Genomic DNA, 21,254 nt, shown 5'->3' on the forward strand with positions numbered 1-21,254 from the left:
CACAGGGTGATAGGTGTCTGGAACTCACTGCCTGAAAGTGTAGTAGAGGCAGAAACCCTCAATCACTTAAAAGATATCTGGATATGCACTTCAAAGTGTCATAACCTGCCAGGATATTGCCAAATGCTGGAAAATGGGATTAAGCTGAATGACTTGTTTCTCGGCTTGCGCAGACATGAAATGAAATGAAAATCACTTATTGTCACAAGTAGACTTCAAATGAAGTTACTGTCAAAAGCCCCTAGTCGCCACATTCTGGCACCTGTTCGGGGAGGCTAGTACAGGAATTGAACCTGCGCTGCTGGCCTGCCATGGTCTCCTTTAAAAGCCAGCAATTTAGCCCTGGGCTAATCATCCACATCCACATGATGGGCTAAATGGTCTCTTTCTGTACCGTTAACATTCTATGACAATCCTAGAGTAATAAAATAAATTTAAATTAGGATAGGGAGTTGGGGTAGTGGTTGGCCAGATTTAGAAATGAATGACAAGGTAAGGTGAATTCCATTGATAGCCCTCATATTTCTTTTTTTTAAAATTCCAATTCAGGGGCAATTTAGTGTGGCTAATCCCCCTACCCTGCAATCTTTGGGTTGTGGGTATGATACCCACGCAGACACGGGGAGAATGTGGAAACTCCACACAGATAGTGACCCGGGGCCGGGATCGACCCCGGGTCCTCGGCACCATGAGGCAGCAATGCTAACCACTGCGCCACCGTGCTGCCTGATAGTCCTCAGATTTAACTGAGCAAAGAAGAAAACCATGTTGGGGGGGGAGGGAGCACGAATTGCAAAATTAAGAGACACTGAGTAATGTGAAATGAGTAAAGGTATTTAGGCCAGAGATGAGGGAACAATTGATCAGTTCATTATCAGTAATGGTGTTGTATTGGGCGGAGGGCTAGACAGAGGAAGTTAGACATTTGAGAGTAAACTTGAGAGGCAGCTGTAAAGAGCTTTATCAGGGACGGAAAACAAAAGCCTCTTTCCTGGTCCTGTACTTTCCCATACTCCCATTTGGATGTATGCTCCATAAGTTCACCTTGAAGAGAAGTCTCATAGTGCATCTTGTTCAGGATGTCAAGTATATGGAATTAAGTCATAGATCAGCCATGTTGCATTAAATGGCTAAACAGGCTCAGGGAGATGAATGGATTACTCCTGTTTCTATGTTCCTCGACTAAGAGGATGAGAGTGCCAGTGAAGGAATAGAATTGGTGTCAGCAATACAGTAGGATAAACTTAAAACAAAGAAGCATGAGTTCTTAAAAGGACAAACTACAGATGTCAAGTAATCATACACAAACAATTTTACCTTACACTATCACATGCTATTAATCAAATACCATCTGTTGTCATATTATGGTGGACCCCTGCTATATTGTAACCAAAGATAAATAAATACTTATACAGCTGACACATAATCAATCACTTGTTCCAATCACTTCTTTTAATGATCCCTTTGTGAAAAGTGGAACTGTGTTAGTTGGTTTCGGGGTTTTATTGAGATTCAATAGTATTTAGGCCTCCTTGGCTACACATTGCACAGACATGCCACAGAGAGATTTAATGTTCCAATATTCTTTGCTTTGACATATATATGCTAACATTCTGGCCAAAGTAATCAACGTACTCAATGATGGGAAGATCACCTCATCTGGCATCACTGCATGCTACAAACCTGTAAGTGTGTTTCAGGGATTTTCAAATATATGCAGGCAATGGATCAGTATCTTGCTAGCTGTGCATACTCAGGAACTGGACGTGGCAGATGGAAAGGGTGCACACTCCCTGTCTTCAGGTACCATGTCCTAAAAAGACATTGGCAGCCATGGATCTCCATGTGTTTGGTCATGGTTAAGCTTGGCAGGGTATTTCAGTGATTTACCATTGCCTTCTGCAGGTTCTGGTTGACCAGTGGACTCTCCCACTTATACTGCCAGCCAAATGTGTATTGGCAGGACATGCAGACTGATGATCAACCTGTTCGGCCATGTTATGAACACACCTTCCATGACCATCAACTCCTAGAGCGGAACACAAAACTGGAGCTTCCAACTCAGAGATAGGGACTCTACCACTGTAACTTAAAGACATCTGTGATCTGTAGAAAGGCATTATGGAACTGAATTGATGCAAGTGGAGCCTGATATTCTTGAGAGAAGACAAAGAAAATGTCAACCGTGCTAGTAGAGAATGCAGCCAAAGTTCTCAGGGTACTGATGTGAAATGACGAATGCTCACTGATGCTCACATCATACACATGTTGGAGACACTGTGCAATTCCGCATAGCAATGGAGTTCAATGCCATTCTCTGCACCACAATTTGAAGTGGATTTTCATTAACTTCAGGAAAATCAGAGAGCTTGATTGCATAGCCTTTGGGCCATAGTATCCATTGCAGCTTTGACTACAGGCTTTAGATAGTGGGAGTCCATTGATCTCTTGAACACATCCAAATCAGCACTTTGGTGGGTTTGGAGGATAGTTGATGAACTCACTCTGAGTTTTGAAAACATTAATGCTTTTATGAAGTCTGTTCTTGCACATATGCTGGTCCTCCAGTGTCCCCTTAGTTCAAGTGGGATAGCTGTTCTTGTAAATATTACATTAGTTATTTAATTTAGTGAAGTAGTTAATACTGTGATTGAAGTGTGACTTGGAGTTGACCAATTGTCGTTACATACAAGAGAAATGGAGGAAGTAAGTAAAGGTGAGTAGGTCAAGATAGGGCTTCCTGCATAAAGGAAAAGGTACTTTGGTAAAGTGGTTCATGCTTCAGTGATGGTGTCCTGAACAATTGCTGCTGTTTCCTTTTTCTGTGGTCGATATACAATGTTACCATCTGCCTCTCTCCACTTGTCCTTTGACATGTCAATCTTTAAACATTTCTGGACAGCAAAATTGTGGAAGACATGTCAGGCTGCCACATACCCCAACCTATCCAGAATCTGAATCTTTTTAGCATGTCCATTGATTTCTTTATTCAAATTGCTTTTCTTATGTGGGAATCACTGCATCGCTTTCGCTGCATAGATGATGCTGGGCACAGGGATGGGTTACTGGAGAGAGAGTAGTATTTGTCTTCTATGAGCCTTCCTAATGTGTGCTTCATTTTAAAACAGCTGCCAGATGGTATATATGTCATGGCAACTGACAACATTGTTTTCATCATGTGAGGAAATAATTGCCATTCATCGCATATCAGTTGAGTATTCAGGAAGTGGATTCCCTTTCTGTTTATGAAATGGCAAAGATTGTCTGTCACGGCATACAGAACAAAATTGCAGCAAGGACCTTGGGAAATCCGACAATTCAATAGTAAAGGAGTACTAAAAATAGACTGACTTATACAGCAGAAGACATGTCACACCTTGAAATATGCTAATTGCAAAACAAATGCTATTATAATCTTCTCTACAACTGTAAGCACAGCCTTAATGTGAATTGTATGTCCAGTTAAACAGTTGACAGAATTCCATGCGGGCTTTGTGATTGCACCATTGCCTTAACTCCAAATATTTATAAAAACACCTGGGTCAATCCACCGTGTTGGTTGGTATTAACAGGAGGGTCTGATTTTTCTTAGGTGTTGCCTTGCTCAGTGTGTTTACCATATACCTACATATTCATTCTTCAACATACTTTGAATATATAATGAAATTCCATTAGGGCTGCCATTTTGCAACTTGGACAACTATTATCCCAAACTCTCCAGGCAAAGAAGTATCTCCAGGAGGTCTTAGGTTGGAAGCTAAAAGCTTCAGGTAAACAGGAGAACTTTTCTTCCCTAAAATATGCAGCTAAAGCAAAGTTACAGCCAGAAGATGTTTCGGACCAAACAGGTTATAGGTTGGGCATTTGTCCCTTCCATCATCATGACCGATGTAATTTTCAACTCATTTTAAACGTGTAGAACCCAGCAGATCCAGGTTCTGTACCAAATTCCTACTCCCTACTGCAAGAAATTCCACAGCTGCACACAGAAAATTCAGGTCCTTTCAGATTCACTCTTAGGAATACTTACACCAGCTAAATCCTTGCGCAAGTTAACTTTTTCCTCCAGTTGATTCATGATTTGTTATTGCTTCATTCTATAAAATTCAATGGCAAATAAAAGTGTGTATTTTATTACCTGTAGCAGAATCCGTAACAGCTTGGCTAGTGACAGTTGGCATATCTTGCAGCTGGTATGTTGTAGCGGTTGAAGGAGTTGTTGGACTGCTGTTGTTACTTATCATATAAGGGGAAGGGTATGGAGAATTGTTATAATACTGTGCATATTGCCCCTGGCCAAAACCTGCATAAGAATAGTCCTAGAAAAGGTAAGATAAATATATTTAGATGCTGTTTAAATATTCTTACCTGTCGACTGAAATATATTTGAATTGTATATGATACATCAATAATAATAACACAATTCTATGATATTCATTCCATGCAGAGATGTCCCACACTTTGAAGGGCAGTGGATAATCAGTGAACACTCAGTGGGGGCAGAAAGGAACAAAATCACGATGTGCAATACATGGTCAAAGGGGAAGTGGTTTTTGAAATACAAATATGACAAAGCAAGATGCCGAGGGAGGGAGTTCAAGAGGCCAGAACAAAATGACTGAAAGAATGGCTGAGCAATACCGGAGTAGGGAAAGGAGGAATAGGAAGTAAACTAATGCTGAAAGACCAGCAATATACTTATGGAGACATAATTGTAAAAGTTCATGAAAGTGGATCATGGGGACATTTAAAGTGAGCCTGAGAATCTTACACTTGTTGATTGGACACATGGAAAACGAGTGGACTTTAGGGAGAACAGGGTGATGGGGCTGTGGACCTTGGTGTGGATGAGGATGTTGGCTATTGCATTTTTAATGAAGTGTAGTTTATGAATTGTAGAAGTAGGAAGTCTGACAATGATAACATTGAGAAAGTCCAGCCATCAGTGATAAAAGATAGATATGAGAGACAAGCAATGTTGTGTAGGTGACATAAAATGGCCTTCGTGACCATCTGGATCTGGAGAATAAAGGTTAATCTAGGGTTGAACAGTATTGCAATGTTTCCCACCTGAGCCTGAGGAGAAAGTATTGGACGTGAGACTGGAGTAGCATCAGTATTGCAGGAGGGTGACTTCGGTTTTGCAGACATTATACTTGTTTAAATTTCAGCTTACTCAAATATGAATATTGAATAGGAGGTTGAAAACATTGGTCATAGTTGTGAGGTCAATGAAGGAGGTTGTCATGTGAGAGTACCTTTAAGAAATGGGTGCTTCAGAAATGTACCTTTAAGAAATGGATATTTATCAGTGATGTCTGAGTGTGGGTGGAGCTGGGTTGTCTGTCAGTTTTTTTTACTTTCATTTTAGGCTGTTTGCTGCAGGGTGTGATTTGGTTTCATTTTCAGTGTTGGAGCTGAAGCCAGACAAAGCAGGTGTACTGCTGTTCTCTCTGCCATGAAAAGATTACCTCTTGATCATTTGGTGAATTCAGAATTATAAATGTTCTCAGTAGTGAATGTAAACCGAATGTGCTTCTGTTAAAAGGTGTTTCTTTTGTCTTCTGGATGTTGTTTGGGAAGTTATTAAGGATTACTTTGTGTTGTATTCTTTGGGGGTTGTATTTGAATTGATGGTTGTGAAGATGTTCACTGTATGTTTTAAAAAGGTTAACTTGAGTTCATAGAATAAACATTGTTTTGCTTTAAAAATTACTTTTCCATTTCTGCTGTACCACACCTTTGGAGTGGGCAGTGTACTCCCCATACCACAATCTATTAAACGTTGTGGGTCAGGTGAACTCCATGATACACTTTGGGGTTCTCTAAACCGTGGCCCATAACAAGGTGATGAAATGTATACAAGTCAGCGACCAGGTGAAAGTTAACCCTATTCTTCTGTGCAACATTAGAAGATAAAAATAACTTCCTTTTATCTAGCACTTTTCCCATTCAGCCAAATTCAGCCAATGGAGTACTTTTGAAGTGTTGTCCCCTTTTTAAGGTAGGAAACACAGCAGTCAATTTACTCACAGCAAAGTCCCACAAATAGCATTGTGATAATGACTAGAATATCTACTTTAGAGCTGTTGACTGAGGATTAAATATTGGCCAGGTTTCCTCTCCTCTTTTTGAAATGGTGCTATGAGATGTTTTACATTCAACTGAAAGGGCAGAAGTTGATTTAATACCTCATCCAAAAGATGACATCTCCAGTGCAGTACTACCTCAGCATTGTACCTGGAGTACCAGCCTCGATTTTGTACTCAAGGGCTAGATTTTCAAAGCCCAGATAATTTCTGGGTCCCGGTGTTGTACCGCCACTGCGTCTTTGAAATGCTGATGTTCTAATTGGCAGGTAGAAAGCTCAAAATTCAATTAGTGGCACTGAGTGTCACCAGAAGGCAGGAGATGCTCGCAGTGTACCAGTGACAAAGGCAGAAACAGCAGCCGAGACAGAATCTGCAGCTCCCTTGCTGAAGAGAGCAGGCAGCTCCTCAGATGGCCAGCAGTGTTAAAGCACAGGAAAGTTGCCATGCAGCCAAATAAAGGTAATATGCATGACCCCGCGCATGGTCCCCCCCCCATGAACTGACACGTTTAATTGTTCAGAATCCAAATTTCAGTTCTCCCTGCAATTAATCAGGCACCTGTGCACCAAACTGTTCGAGTTTGCCGAACTGACAACTGAAAATTCTGTGAAAAGGTGAGAGTGCTAACACTGAGCTAATGTTGACACATTGGTGAGGATAGGATGCTACTGAAGAGAAGGGAGTTAAGAATGGCATCCTGCGGTACACAGAGGTAATCATGGCGAAGAAGAAGAATTCACTAGAATGATGTAGAATGCATGGTTTGTCAAGCATGAGTGGAGCTAGGATAGAAAACTGCCACAAGGATGAATGGTACAGCATTGGAAGAGTGCAGACTGGGTCGTCACATGACTTCATGACGATGTGGTCACGTGGACCATCACGGGGCTGGAGTTTGGAAGAATTACCTGGGAGCTTGAGCACTGTAGATGTTTTAATGAGAGTTTGTTGGTTTGGTTAATACATTTTCCATTTGTTGAAAGTCCCTTGGGCAGATGTTGATGCAACAGACCACGCAGCATTACATGGTGTCAAGAGCTGGCAGTGTGGCACAGTCCAAAAGTGTGCAGGTTAGGTGGATTGGCCATGCTAAATTGCCCTTCATGTCCAATATTGCCCTTAGTGTTGGGTGGGGTTACTGGGTTATGAGGATAGGGTGGAGGTGCAGACCCGATGGGCCGAATGGCCTCTTTCTGCACGGTAAATTTTATGAGGTTCTTCGAAACATTCACCCACTTGTCTTCAATGAGAATGTGGTGGACATTTGGGACAGATTCAAGCAGGAATGGATCATTTTCTGTGGTGCAGCACTGTCGGAAAAACCCCAAAGGTGCACGTCTATACTCTGCTGAACTGACCAGGTCCCACAGCTGTCGCCAAGTTGAGATTGTTTAAATTCGTTCAGAAGAATATAAAGAGAACCCAAAATTATCCCACAGAAATTCGAAGAAATCCCCATTTTTAAATATAATTTTAGACAGGCACATATTCCACTAATCAGAAACTGTTTGAATCAAACCAGTCCTACGTGGGCACACTGAAGGTCTTAGCAGAAAAATGGCATTTGGAGTGCTTACTGATTAATTAGTTTGTGGCTGGTTGGTACGAGGCATAGAAAGCAATATACTCCAAAAACAGCCACTGAAACTGAAGGACCTGACTTTACAATCTGCCTCAGAAATGTGCATTTTAAACAAGCACTCAAGAGATCGAAAAGGGAATTCAGGCAGGAAACAGGACAGTTTAGGAGGGAAACCGAAGTATGTGCAATACAAGAGGCATTCTGCATCAACTGCAACAGCCAGCTGCCTGTGTGCACAATTGATGAACAGTCTGAAACATTACATAAAAATTTTCAGGGGAAAACTGCACCATTTCGGCAGGTCACTGAAGTATTTTCAGATCAGGGGAATGCCCTGCAGTAACTGCAGTGGCCAACACACTCAAAACAGGCTTTGGAAATAAGTGTGGTAAACTAAATGGGGAGGATGTAGACTGGGTTCTTATGGGGGCAGAGCTTAGCAGAATTACCCAGGAGTTCAGGCAGAGCAGGTGTGTTCATGGGAGTTTGTATGTTTAGTTAATAAACCTCCCATTTGCTGAAAGTCCCTTATGCAGTCCTTGATATAACGGACCACACAGAACTACAAAGAGGGTTTTTACTCCATCATGATTGCTTCAGTTCTTTGCCGGAGCAGTCCAGAAGTAATGTCGAGGCAGGTGGCCAGAGGACAGTTGGTAGTGGAGTAGAGGAATTTGGATTTGTTCATGCTTTCCTGGATGATTTTAGATTAATAATAGAACTTGACAGAGGAATGGTAGAACCCAAGGTAATTCAGGCCATATTTAATGATGGATAGCTGAACAGTCTGCTTGCCAAACATGTTTTAGTTTATGGTCAATGGTGCTGAAGAAGTGGAACGCCATTTATTTCTAATCCAGACAAGGACATTGTAGATGTATATCTAATTTACATTTTCAGGTTTGTACTTTCTGTTTAGAGGGTTTCAGTGAGGATTCTCTAATCTTGTCAGTTGAAGAGTCTTGACATTGTGTCGCTTGCCCACAGACAGCACAAATACACTGATAACAAGTCTCCATTCAAAAGTTTATGAAAGGGGGTCAGTGTCAATCTAATGAATGGTCAGTGCCATTCCTTTGCTGCTGAATGTAAAATCCAGGCCAATATCTTACTTCCAAACCTAAGGTTATATATTGTCCAACTTTAGGGTAGCATGGTGGTTAGCATAAATGCTTCACAGCTCCAGGGTCCCAGGTTCGATTCCCGGCTGGGTCACTGTCTGTGTGGAGTCTGCACGTCCTCCCCCTGTGTGCGTGGGTTTCCTCCGGGTGTTCCGGTTTCCTCCCACAGTCCAAAGATGTGCGGGTTAGGTGGATTGGCCATGCTAAATTGCCCGTAGTGTCCTAATAAAAGTTAGGTTAAGGGGGGGGGTTGTTGGGTTACGGGTATAGGGTGGATATGTGGGTTTGAGTAGGGTGATCATGGCTCGGTACAACATTGAGGGCCGAAGGGCCTGTTCTGTGCTGTACTGTTCTATCTATGACTCCCCACCCCCCCTCCCCTATTATTCTGGAACCTGATGGAAGGTACCCAAGCTCATTGATTTAAGCTTTGCACTCATTGCAGTTGCTCAAAGGGTGAAGAGTTGTGTAAATAGCTTTATAGTATTGTTTAACCTAACAATCTAGCATTTGAGCAGTAAGTGGCAAACAAGTATAACATTGACTACTTGGATCAATGTGACATAATGGAAAGGTGTGTGTGCAGAACCAAAGTGATACACAAAGTAGCTTCCCAGATTTCTGCTGATAGACAAGTGTAGGGATTGAATGGCAGTTATTAAATATACACTTTTACTTATTACAGCATTGGCATATAAAAGTCTGAATCTTGGTGCGCTGTGATGTTAAAAGCTGCATTATGAAGCTTGCATTGCATTAAAGCCACCCTCCTTCCAGGAACTCAGTTTAGAATGACTGTTTTGCTCGGCTTAATCATTGTTCACGTTGACTTTTGATAATGTTCTTCTTTTAAATATATACTGAAACTTTCCAAACATATACTCACAACAACATTTTCATTAAATGCGAAAAGGCATTGTTATAACTTGAAGTTTTGTCTTCAGATCCAATTCATAGTTGAGCAGCTGAACATTTTGCTCAAAAATTCATTTTCGAGCTGTTACTTGAGTAACTATTGGCAGCTGCAATATTTATGTTTCTCAAAGCACTGTAACTTTTGTGCAGATACTTTACTCTAATTTTCTTCCCCCCTGTTCTAAAGAGAGTGACTATTCTTTACATATGAGATTAGACAAAAACAGCTTGCTTTTATATCTCACCTTTAACATAGTAAAAGTCTCAAGTGCTTTGCAGGAGTGCGATCAAACAAATGGCATCGAGCCACACAATGAGATATTGAAGCAGATGGCCAAAGAATTAGGATTAAAGGAGTATTTTAAAGTTGGAAAGGTTGAAAGACAGGAGGGTTTTAGGATGGAGTTCCAGAGGTTGGGGACTCGGCAGCTGAAAGGAGCTGCCAATGATGGAAGAATTAAAATAGAGGAGGTGTGAAGAGCCAGAATTTGAGGATATCTTGGAGGGTTGTGAGATGAGAGGAACTGCAGAGAGAGGGAGGAGAAGGTTTTGAAAACAAGGATGGAAATTTTAAAAGTCAGGAAATTGTCAGACCAGAAGTGAATGTAGATCAGCGAGCATAGGGATGAACAGGACTTAGTGTCGGGCAGGCCACAGGCAGCAGAGTTTGGATGAACCAGGATACCACTTAAATTGTCAAGTACATAGGTAACAAAGACACAGGGCACAGTTTTACAGCCCCCCATTGGTGGATTTACAGGTGTGGGGGAGCATGTAAAATTCACCCCCCCCCCCCCGGCATTTACCTGGTTCTGAATTCCAGGCCGCAGACTCTGGGGACTTGTAAATGCAGTGGTGACCACTACTGCTTCTGGGACTACTACTGCTGGCTTGGACAGATGCTGCCTGAGCGAGGACTTTCTCCTGAGTGAGGGGCAGAAGTCCCAACTCCAGCCAATTAATGCTTCTGAGAGTGCTAATTAGCTGGGGGGCAACCATTATTGACAGGAATATATTCCCTGCCGACTCTTCAGGGTGGAAAACCCGCCACCTGAAAAAGTCTGGCCATGGATGAGGGTTTCCGCAGCAGATTAATTGAAATGAATGGACAGTTGGGCATAATTCATTACTGAGAGTGGAGCCAAATTGATCCTTGTAATTCTGGTGTTTTGCACAGAAAATGGGTACAATGAAAAGCAATTTCTCCTCATTGAGACTTCAAGGACTCCTCTACCACGTTGCTAATGTACGTAAGATATGGAATGCTTGTTGCACATCATAAATTGGTAGAAATAATTTATAAAGAAAGCTATGGGGGGCATTATAAACAGTGAATTTGTTGGTTTCTTGAGATACAAGATTAAGTCTGAAGCAGATATCAGGTGGAACACTTAGGTGGAGAGGTTAAAAGGTACAGGGCCAATAAAGTCAACTGAAATCAGCAGAAGTTTGAAATAATCCAATGAAGAATGAAAGATATTGGTAGAATACTGAAGAGATGTCGGCATGTGCATAAGAACTAGGAGCAGGAGTAGGCTATCTGGCCCCTTGAGCCTGCTCCGCCATTCAATGAGATCATGGCTGATCTTTTGTGGACTCCGCTCCACTTTCCGGCCCAAACACCATAACCCTTAATCCCTTTATTCTTCAAAAAACTATCTATCTTTATCTTAAAAACATTTAATGAAGGAGCCTCAACTGCTTCACTGGGCAAGGAATTCCATAGATTCACAACCATTTGGGTGAAGAAGTTCCTCCTAAGCTCAGTCCTAAATCTACTTCCCCTTATTTTGAGGCTATGCCCCCTAAGTATGTGAGGGCAAGAATAAGAGATCATTATTTATGGGATACTCTAAAAGCATTAGGTTTGGGCTTGATCTGTTCCTGACTCCAGGAAGATACTTTCAAACTTAGTGTTGCTTGGTATCTTTTCCACTATTGCATGTGGAATTAATCAGAGTACAATCTCCAATTAATTCTCTCCTCAAAATAACAATCAGGGGTCCAAAGTATGTCACAGGATTCTGGTGGTTCCTTCCAATGAGCCTCTTTCAAAATGGTAGTCACTGCTTTTACTGTATTATTGGCCCATTTGCACCAATTCTACCAGATTGCTGTTCTGATCGATTTGAATTTAATTTGAAGAGCTATGTTAACATACAGCTAATCAGGTTCAGGAGTAGGCCACTCAGCCCCTCGGGTCTGCTCTGCCATTCAATAAGATCATGGCTGACCTGATTGCAACTTCAAACCCCACATTTCCGCTTACCCTTGATACCGTTACACCACCTTGCTTGTCAAGAATCTATAAACCTCTGCCTTATGAATATTCAAAGACTCTGCTTCTACCACCTTTTGAGGAAGAGAGTTCCAAAGACGCTAGGTGCAATTTAACAACTGTGTAGCGCCTGGCAGGGATCACAGCACGCAGGATAAATCGCGGGAAAGGCCAAAAATCACGAAAAAGGCCAAAATCGAGGTTGGCGCCAGGCATGAACCAGTTTGGAATTCACCCAGCCCGCTCCCGATGGCGAGTTCCGGATCTCACCCAAAAATGGCGAGAATATCATTAATTCTCATTTGCATTCAATTCAATCTCATTCGCAAGATTGAAGCTGAATGCAGCGGACTCCCGGGAATTACACGACTCCCGAGTGAGAAATCACACAGACGTCGTTTAGTATTCCTTTTTAAAAACATGAAGGTGGCGCGATAGCATCTGTGGGAAAGTGAGGAGGTTAGTAGCAATTTCCATTTTCCGGCATCCAGCTCAAGGGCACCGGAGCTGCTGAACTAAAGGTGCTGGTGACAGCCGAAGTGACTTGGTGCCAGAGAAGGCAGCAGCAATGATGCAGGCTGGAGTAGGCCACCACATGGGCAGGGGGCCGCTGCACATCCTGAAGACCTGGCCGACCATCAGAATGAGGAGGGACTCATAAGGGGAGGCAAGCGACAACCCAAGGTGTACAGGCCACTGGTCATTCAAAGAGCTGACAGACACCATTGGTGGGATTCACCCGCAACTGGCCGGATGGCCCGACGCCGGCGCCAGGAACGGCGCGAACCACTCCGGCTCGGGCTGACCGGAAGGTGCGGAATCCTACGCACTTCCGGGGGCTAGGCCGACACCGAAGGGCCGGTGCGAGTTGGCGCATTCGCAGAACCGCCGGCGTGGTTCCGCACATGCGCAGACTGGCCGTTGTGTTTCCTGCGCATGCGCAGGTGAGTTATTCTTCGTGCCGGCCATGGCGGAGCCTTACATAGGCCGGCGCGGAAGGAAAGAGTGCCCCCAGGGCACAGGCCCGCCCGCAGATCGGTGGGCTCTGATCGCCGGCCAGGCCACCGTGAGGCCCCCCGGGGCTGGATCCCCCCGCGCCCACCCCTGCCCCCCCCCCCCACCCCCCCCCCCCCACCATCCCACCCACCCCCCCCCGAGGACTCACCTAGCCGGCTTCCAAGCCAGTTCCCGTTGTGATGGGTCATGCCCATTTCACGCTGGCGGGACTGGCCACGGAACAACGGTCGCTCGGCCCATCGAGCCCCAGAAAATTGCCGGGGGGGGAGGGGGGAACTACCAACAGCCCCCAACTGGCGCGGCGTAAACCCCGCCCCCGCCCGAAAACCGGCACTGGAGAATACAACAGCCGGCGACAGAGCGGCGCGGCGGGATTCAAGCCGCCTCTTGGGGATTCAAGCCGCCTCGACCCGGCAGGGGATCGGAGAATCCCGACCCATATGTCGCAGAGGACTCAATTTCAGGAGAGAGACAGTGCGGCAGCTGTGCCATGTTCTCAGGGCGATGGAACCCTGTGGAGAAGGAGAACACCTGCTTCCGGTGGCTGTGAAGGTCACCGCACACTGCTCTCAACCTTTCTGTCATCAGTTCATTCCAGGGCTCGAGCGGGGACCTGTGCAGTATTTATAGCCCCCAGGTGCATCTGGGAGGTGATGGATGCTATGTGTGCCTAGGCATCAGACTTTATCATCTTTGAGCTGGACCAGGCCCACCACGATCCCTGGATTTACTGCCATCGCCAGGATGCCCCAGATCCAGGGGGCAATTGATGACACTGTGGTGGTATGATTAACATAGCTGCCTGCCGGGGCAGCACGGTGGCCTAGTGGTTAGCACAACCGCCTCACGGCGCTGAGGTCCCAGGTTCGATCCCAGCTCTGGGTCACTGTCTGTGTGGAGTTTGCACATTCTCCCCGTGTCTGCATGGGTTTCGCCCCCACAACCCAAAAATGTGCAGAGTAGGTGGATTGGCCACGCTAAATTGCCCCTTAATTGGAAAAAATAATTGGGTAATCTAAATTAAAAAAAAAAACATAGCTGCCTGCCATTGGTGCAGAACACCGGCTTACCATTGGCCCTGGTCGGTCATGTGCCTCTCAACCGATTGGTTGAGACCAGTCATGTGACGGCTCCCCGATTGGTCGAGAGGCTGAGTTAACTCCGCCTCCAGGGTGAGGTATAAATACCCAGTACGCCCGGCGGTCGTCCATTTACTGTAGTCGACCGCAGGGCTAACATCTAGCTTATTAAAGCCTAACTTTTGTACAGCAACTCGTCTCGCGTTCAATTGATGGTTCATCAGACACTCATGTTGCCCTGTTCACACTCAGGCATCTGGGAGTGCTCTTTATTAACAGGAAAGAGTTCCACTCCCTGAATGCTCAGATCGTGTATGACCATGACCTCTGGATTATGCACGTGTGTGCCCGCTACACGAGGAGCATACATGACCGCTACATCCTGGGACACTCGGGAGAACTCCGGGTTTTTGAGGAAAGCCCCAGGATGATGGGTTGGCTCTTGGGGAAGAAGGGATACCCACTGAGGTCCTGGCTGATTACACCGGTGTAGAGACCTGAGACAGAGGCAGAGACCCGATAGAATAATGCCCATGTTGCCGCCCATGCTGTCATTGAGCAGTACACTGGATTGCTGTAAATCCGTTCCAATGGTTGGACCACTCTGGTGGTTCCCTGCGGTACACCCCGCAGAGGAACTCCCACTTTGTGGTGGCCTGTGGTGTCCTTCACAACCTGGCACAGCAGCGGGACGACATGCTGGAGTAGGAGGAGGGGCATGCAACCTAACCTGAGGAGAAGGAGTATGTAGACCAGGAGGTACTGGAGGACAAAACTGAGGAGTCGGAGGATGGAGGACTTACTGCGAAAAGGGTCCGACACACTCAGAGGACCAGGGAGGCCTTCATCATCTCCAGATTCTCATAGGATGAGGCTGTTCTGTCAGCTCAACACCCACCCTCCGCTATTTCCCACACTACCCCAACTCCCCCCATTTCCTTCTATCCTCCTCCCCATTTCCCTCCTTCCCCCACATCCCTCCCTCCGCTCCAATCCCTCCTACCACCCCCCCATTTTCTTCCTACCCACCCACATTCCCTGACCCCCATCATCATACTGCCTCCTCCCCGAGCACCCTTTTCCACCCTCCAAAAGGTCTGTGCAACATCACTCCAGATGATGGGCCTGTGTCAGCACCATCAGCGGATCAATATGCAAGGCAGGAGAGTGATGATCACTCATTGTGAGGTAGGTTTTCGTGCTCCTCAGTTTCTACAAAAGTCTCCTGTCTCTCTGCTGAGAGCGTGCTAACGACCATCCTCTGAACGGAGTCTGCATCGGGGGCAATTGATATCGGACCACTATGCCCGGGGAGTGGTGACAGGAGCAAGCTACACCGAGCCAGTGGGAGGATGTAAATGTATTAAATTTCATACAGCACTAGCCAATAATAAACCGATCGCGGGCCAGACCCCATCGGAGGCCCCCCCGGTGCAGGAAGCCCCCTCCCTCACAAGCCGCCCCCCCCCCCCCCAGCGTTCCCGCGCAGTTCCCGCCAGCAGCGACCAGGTGTGGATGGCGCTGGCGGGAACCTGTCGTGTTGGGGCGGCCGCTCGGCCCATCCTGGCCGGAGAATCGCCGCTCGCCTTTTGCAAATGGCGAGTGGCGATTCTCCGAGTGGCCAGCCATGATTCTCACTGCACTGGTTTGGGGGGGGGGGGGGGGGGGGGGGGGGGAGAATCGCGTGCGGGTGCCGGGGCGGCGTGGCGGGACTTGCGCGGCGCCCTGGCGATTGTCCCACTTGGCGTGGGGGGGGGGGGGGGGGGGGGGGAATTCCGCCCCTTATTTTCAAACAGCGATCCCGAGTTCAAGATTCTCCAAAAGGAGGAAACATTCTTTCCACATTCACCCTGTCAAGACCCCTCAGGATCTAACATATTTCAATTAAGTCTCCTCTTACTCTTCCAAACTCCAGCATGCACAAGCCTAGGCTGTCCAATCTTTGCTCTGAAGACCCATTTCAGCTATGAGTCTGGTAAACCTTCTTGGAACTGCTGCCTCATTCACAGTAAAGGAAGGATGGAAATACATTACAAATTGCAACTGATAATATTCCCATAAAATAGCAACGAATTACCAAAATAATTGATGTACAATAGTAGTGTTGCTGGATTTATTCTGTTATTTATTTCTTCCAGTTATGTAGGTAATGATTTAGTATTGAATTAATTCAGCCTTAACAATATTATTCGTACTAAAAGTATAAAATAAGAAGATGCAATACCTGATGTGAGCTATTAAAGCCTGTAGAATTTGTAAGTGAATTGCTTCCTGTGTAAATCCCTGATGTTGAGGTAAAACATCCCCCTGAAAAAGAAAAGTTTTGTCAGACTTTTATTTTCGTCAACAAAATCTGATCCCTGCATTTCGGATAAACATGTTCCCAGCGTACACAAGAGGTTCGGAAATAAAATGTCACATTGCATGGCTGATACACTGATTTCCCAGTTATCAATTCTAGATTCTCACAACCAATCATAGATTTTGTTTTGTTTTTTTATGCATCTATGGGATGTTTCATCATGAAGGCATCGCTCACAAGCTCACCATTTCTGAAATGGTTTGCGTGGCCATTTCAGAAGACAGTTTAGAGTCAAACAGATTGCTGAGTGTCTGGAGTCACATGCAGGCCAGACTGTGCAAGGACAGAAGATTTCCTTCCCGAAAGATATTGGTGAACCAGATTGTTTTTTTCAACAATTCCGTTGTTTCCTGGGTACCATCACTGATATCAGCTTTTTAATTTCAGATTTATTAATTTTTCTGCTGCCTTGGTAGGATGATGAACTCATATCTCCAGTTTACTAGTCCAATAGCAAAAGCGCTATGTTATCATAGAAACATAGAAAGTAGGAACAGGAGGAGGCCATTCAGCCCTTCGAGCCTGCTCCACCATTCATTATGATCATGGGTGATCATCCAACTCAATTGCCAAATCTCGCTTACCCCCATATCCTTTGATCCCTTTCGCTCTAAGTGCTATATCTAACTGCTTCTTGAAAACATACAATGTTTTGGCCTCAACAAGTTCCTGTGGTAACAGATTCCACAGGCCAACCACTCTCTGGGTGAAGAAATTTCTCCTCATCTGTCTTAAATGGTCTACCACGTATCCTCAGACTGTGACCCTTGGTTCTTGACACACCCACCATTGGAAACATCCTTCCTGCATCAACCCTGTCTAGTCCTGTTAGAATTTTATAGGCTTCGATGAGATCACCCCTCAATCTTCTGAACTCCAGCGAATAGAATCCTAAACGAGTCAATCTCTCCTCATACATGAATCCCACCATCCTAGGAATCAATCTGGTAAACCTATGCTTCACTCCATTTAGAGCAAGAACATTCTTCCACAGAATGCAGCATGGTAGCACAGTGGTTAGCACTATGGCTTCACAGAGCCAGGGTCCCAGGTTCGATTACCGCTTGGGTCACTGTCTGTGCGGAGTCTGCACGTTCGCCCTGTGTCTGCGTGGGTTTCCTCCGGGTGCTCCGGTTTCCTCCCACAGTCCAAAGATGTACTGGTTAGGTGGACTGGCCATGCTAAAATTGCCCTTAGGTTAGATGGGGTTGATGGGTTGTGGGGATAGGGTGGAGGTGTGGGTTTAAGTGGGGTGCTCTTTCCAAGAGCCGATGTCAACTCGATGGGCCGAACGGCCTCCTTCTGCACTGTAAATTCCGTGAAATTCTATGAAAAGGATGCCAAAACTGCACACGATATTCCAAGAGTGGCCTGACCAAGGCCCTGGATAATTGCAGCAAGATTTCCATACCAACTCATTGCACCAGGTTTGATACTGCCGTGTGAAAAAGGATCCAAAGATCGAGAAAAAAAGTCATGTGTCATAGTATGGATATTTAAAAATTGGAAACAAGGAAATGTTTTTAAGTTTCTCATCGCAATTTTGATTCAGAAAATTCTACTTCCTCAAGATATAAAAATTTACTTCAGGGCTTCACTATGCCCTCAGGGTTCAGAAAAGCCAATGATCCTTTAATGGAATGTCTAAAGCCTAAAACAGTGCTGAAGGTTAGTCCTTATTTCATGTATGTCTTCATGATGAAACAACTAAGCACCACTCTGCACAAACCCCATACATATACATAAAAGTACACATGCTCCCATCTAAAACCTATTCTTTTCTGGAAAGAAACATTGAATGAGAAAAGAACCCATAATTAGTTTTGATCATTAGGGCGGCATGGTGGCACAGTGGTTAACACTGCTGCCTCACAGCTCCAGGGTCCCAGGAGCAATTCCGGCCTTGGGTTACTGCGTGTCTGCGTGTGTTTCCTCCGGGTGCTCTAGTTTCCACCCACAGTCCAAAGATGTGCAGGTTAGGTGGATTGGCCATGCTAAAATTGCCCCTTAGTGTCCAAAAGGTTAGGTGGGGTTACTGGGTTACAGGGATGGGATGGAGGCATGGGCTTAAGTGGGGTGCTCTTTCCGAGGGCCGGTGCAGACTCGATGGGCCAAATGGTCTCCTTCTGCACTGTAAATTCTGTGATTCTATGATTATTCGTTCCAACCAGGTCCCATAATTTGCTTCTTTAGACTGATGCCAGTAGGCAGGGAGTATCAGCAGTATTTAAATTTAGACACACCGCTCACAATAAGACTGAACGAGAATTACATCTCCACTATAACATAATTCAGTCCCTCTTCATGAAACATATGTGGAACATTAAATTAGAGTCCAAATAGTGCAAAGGCTAAGCCTGTAACTAGAAAAGCACCCAAATATGTTGTCCCCTTTCAGACTCAGTCCATTCTGCTCTGATATGGCACCGCAATCTTGCTTATAAACAGTGCTGTCTAACTGTACATAACTGTGTGTATATTTGTCTCAATGAGATTCTTCCCTTGGATTGATTCACAAGGATCCATTAGCTTCTGTTGACCTCGATATAGATTGATATTTAATGTATTAAATACATTGTAAATTACATGCACACAGGATTAATTGATGAGAAGAGCTGTTCCATCTTCACTGCTACCAATATTTCCACAAATGCATCCTTGAATGAACCAGGCATCAGTGATTTTCCTTTTGTAATCTCCAATGGTTTTAATATCAAATTATACAGCGAGCTAATTTACATCAGTAACCTCAGTCACCTGCCCTGCTAATGTTTACTAGTCAAGCAGTGGTAACTTTGTGCAAATAACTTGGGTGAGCACTTTCACAACTAGAGGGCACATCCTGGGAATCTACCCATGGAAGGCAAAAATTTTGTTTTTTTGGCTGCCTCCATGACACGATGCCAGTGTTCTTCCTTCTTCAGGAAACCAGGATGTGGAGATGCCGGCGTTGGACTGGGGTGAGCACAGTAAGAAGTCTTACATCACCAGGTTAAAGTCCAACAGCTTTGTTTCAAATCACTAGCTTTCGGAACACAGCTCCTTCCTCAGGCATTCACCATCCTTACTGTCTTCAGGAAAATTGAATGCTCTGCTGCAAACCCCTTTTATGCCAACATTTAAGACTCTCGTGGTTCAGGTTACAATCCAGGCCTGGATTTCCAAGTAGACATTTCTTTTTAAAATGTTTTTCCCCAATTAAGGGGCAATTTAGTGTGGTCAGTCCACCTAACCTGCACATCTTTTGGGTTGTAGGGGTGAGACCCACGCAGACATGGGGAGAATGTGCAAACTCCACATGGACAGTGACCTAAGGCTGGGATCGAACCCGGGTTCTAAGCAGTGTTAGGCAGCAGTGCTAACCACTGCACCACCGTGCCGCACCCCCCCCCTCCCCCCACTTCTAATGAACCAGAGACCCTGTGCTCCTGTTTTCAAATCAGAGGATGATATTTGGGTTTGTCCTATTCCTGGTATTTTTGTTGGAAAGAGGAGAATGTTTGAAGTGCTGCAAATATTTAGGTCAATTGTCCTTGAAGGTTAAGATTACCAAACAAATTTAATAATATTCTGTGCAGAAAGGGATTTCTAAGATGATGATCTTTATTAGTGTCACAAGTAGGCTTACATTAACACTGCAATGAAGTTACTGTGAAAAGCCCCCTGTTCAGGTACACAGAGGGAGACTTGCTGAAAATCTGTAACTTTCTGTTCTTACCCTGCACTTATTACAAAATATCAAAGTGCAGAATTGCCGCACAGGATTTAAAGACCAACTTTCAGGACTATTGGTCCATTCTTTAAAGATTAGAATTAGAACAGTACAGCACAGAACAGGCCCTTCGGCCCTCGATGTTGTGTTTAGCAATGATCACCCTACGCAAACCCACGTATCCACCCTATACCCGTAACCCAACAACCCCCCCCCTTAACCTTACTTTTTTAGGACACTACGGGCAATTTAGCATGGCCAATCCACCTAACCCGCACATCTTTGGACTGTGGGAGGAAACCGGAGCACCCGGAGGAAACCCACGCACACACGGGGAGGATGTGCAGACTCCGCACAGACAGTGACCCAGCCAGGAATCGAACCTGGGACCCTGGAGCTGTGAAGCATTTATGCTAACCACCATGCTACCGTGCTGCCCTTAGTAAAGATGGGCAGTAAAGCATCTTAGTAAAGCATCTTAGTAAAGATGATCTTTACTAAGGCACTGGGTAACTCTCATTGAAAAGGAGACCACAATTCCAGGGATATTTGATTGCCTGCTCTCAGTCTATGACCATCTATGCTTGAAAAATATTTGTCCTGCACTGACATAATGAGAAATAAATCTTCACATGATCACTATTAAAACAGAATGTTTAAATGGTGATCCTAATTCATATTGAATAGAAAGGAGCCACTGTATCTTATTGATAGTGACAAACACGTGCAGGATGATTTTAATATCGGTATCGGTATTTTAATATCGGGGCAGCACGGTAGCATAGTGGTTAGCACAATTGCTTCACATCTCCAGGGTCCCAGGTTTAATTCCCGGCTGGGTCACTGTCTGTGCGGAGTCTGCACGTTCTCCCCATGTGTGCGTGGGTTTCCTCCGGGTGCTCCGGTTTCCTTCCACAGTCCAAAGATGTGCGGGTTAGGTGGATTGGCCATGCTAAGTTGTCCTTAGTGTCCAAAAAGGCTAATTGGAGATTGCTGGGTTGCGGGGATAGGGTAGATACGCGGGCTTGAGGGTGTTGCTCTTTGTAAGGGCCGGTGCAGACTCGATGGGCCAAATGGCCACCTTCTGCACTGTAAA

General features: G+C 45.0%; 1 protein-coding gene across 5 annotated transcripts in view; it reads right to left on the minus strand.

The window, feature by feature from the left end:
• eya1 (EYA transcriptional coactivator and phosphatase 1) overlaps positions 1-21,254 on the minus strand; it is a 365,193-nt gene that overhangs the window by 147,849 nt on the left and 196,090 nt on the right. For all 5 annotated transcript variants that reach the window (XM_038809594.1, XM_038809593.1, XM_038809597.1 and 2 more), the window contains 2 exons: positions 16,309-16,391; positions 4,139-4,319 (listed from right to left, as the gene is read on the minus strand). In XM_038809594.1, the coding sequence (XP_038665522.1) occupies positions 4,139-4,319; positions 16,309-16,391 (264 nt within the window). The remainder of the gene's footprint in view (positions 1-4,138; positions 4,320-16,308; positions 16,392-21,254) is intronic.

The sequence above is a fragment of the Scyliorhinus canicula genome, chromosome 10 (genome assembly GCF_902713615.1).
Source record: "Scyliorhinus canicula chromosome 10, sScyCan1.1, whole genome shotgun sequence".
In the NCBI taxonomy this organism is placed as follows: Eukaryota; Metazoa; Chordata; class Chondrichthyes; order Carcharhiniformes; family Scyliorhinidae; genus Scyliorhinus; species Scyliorhinus canicula.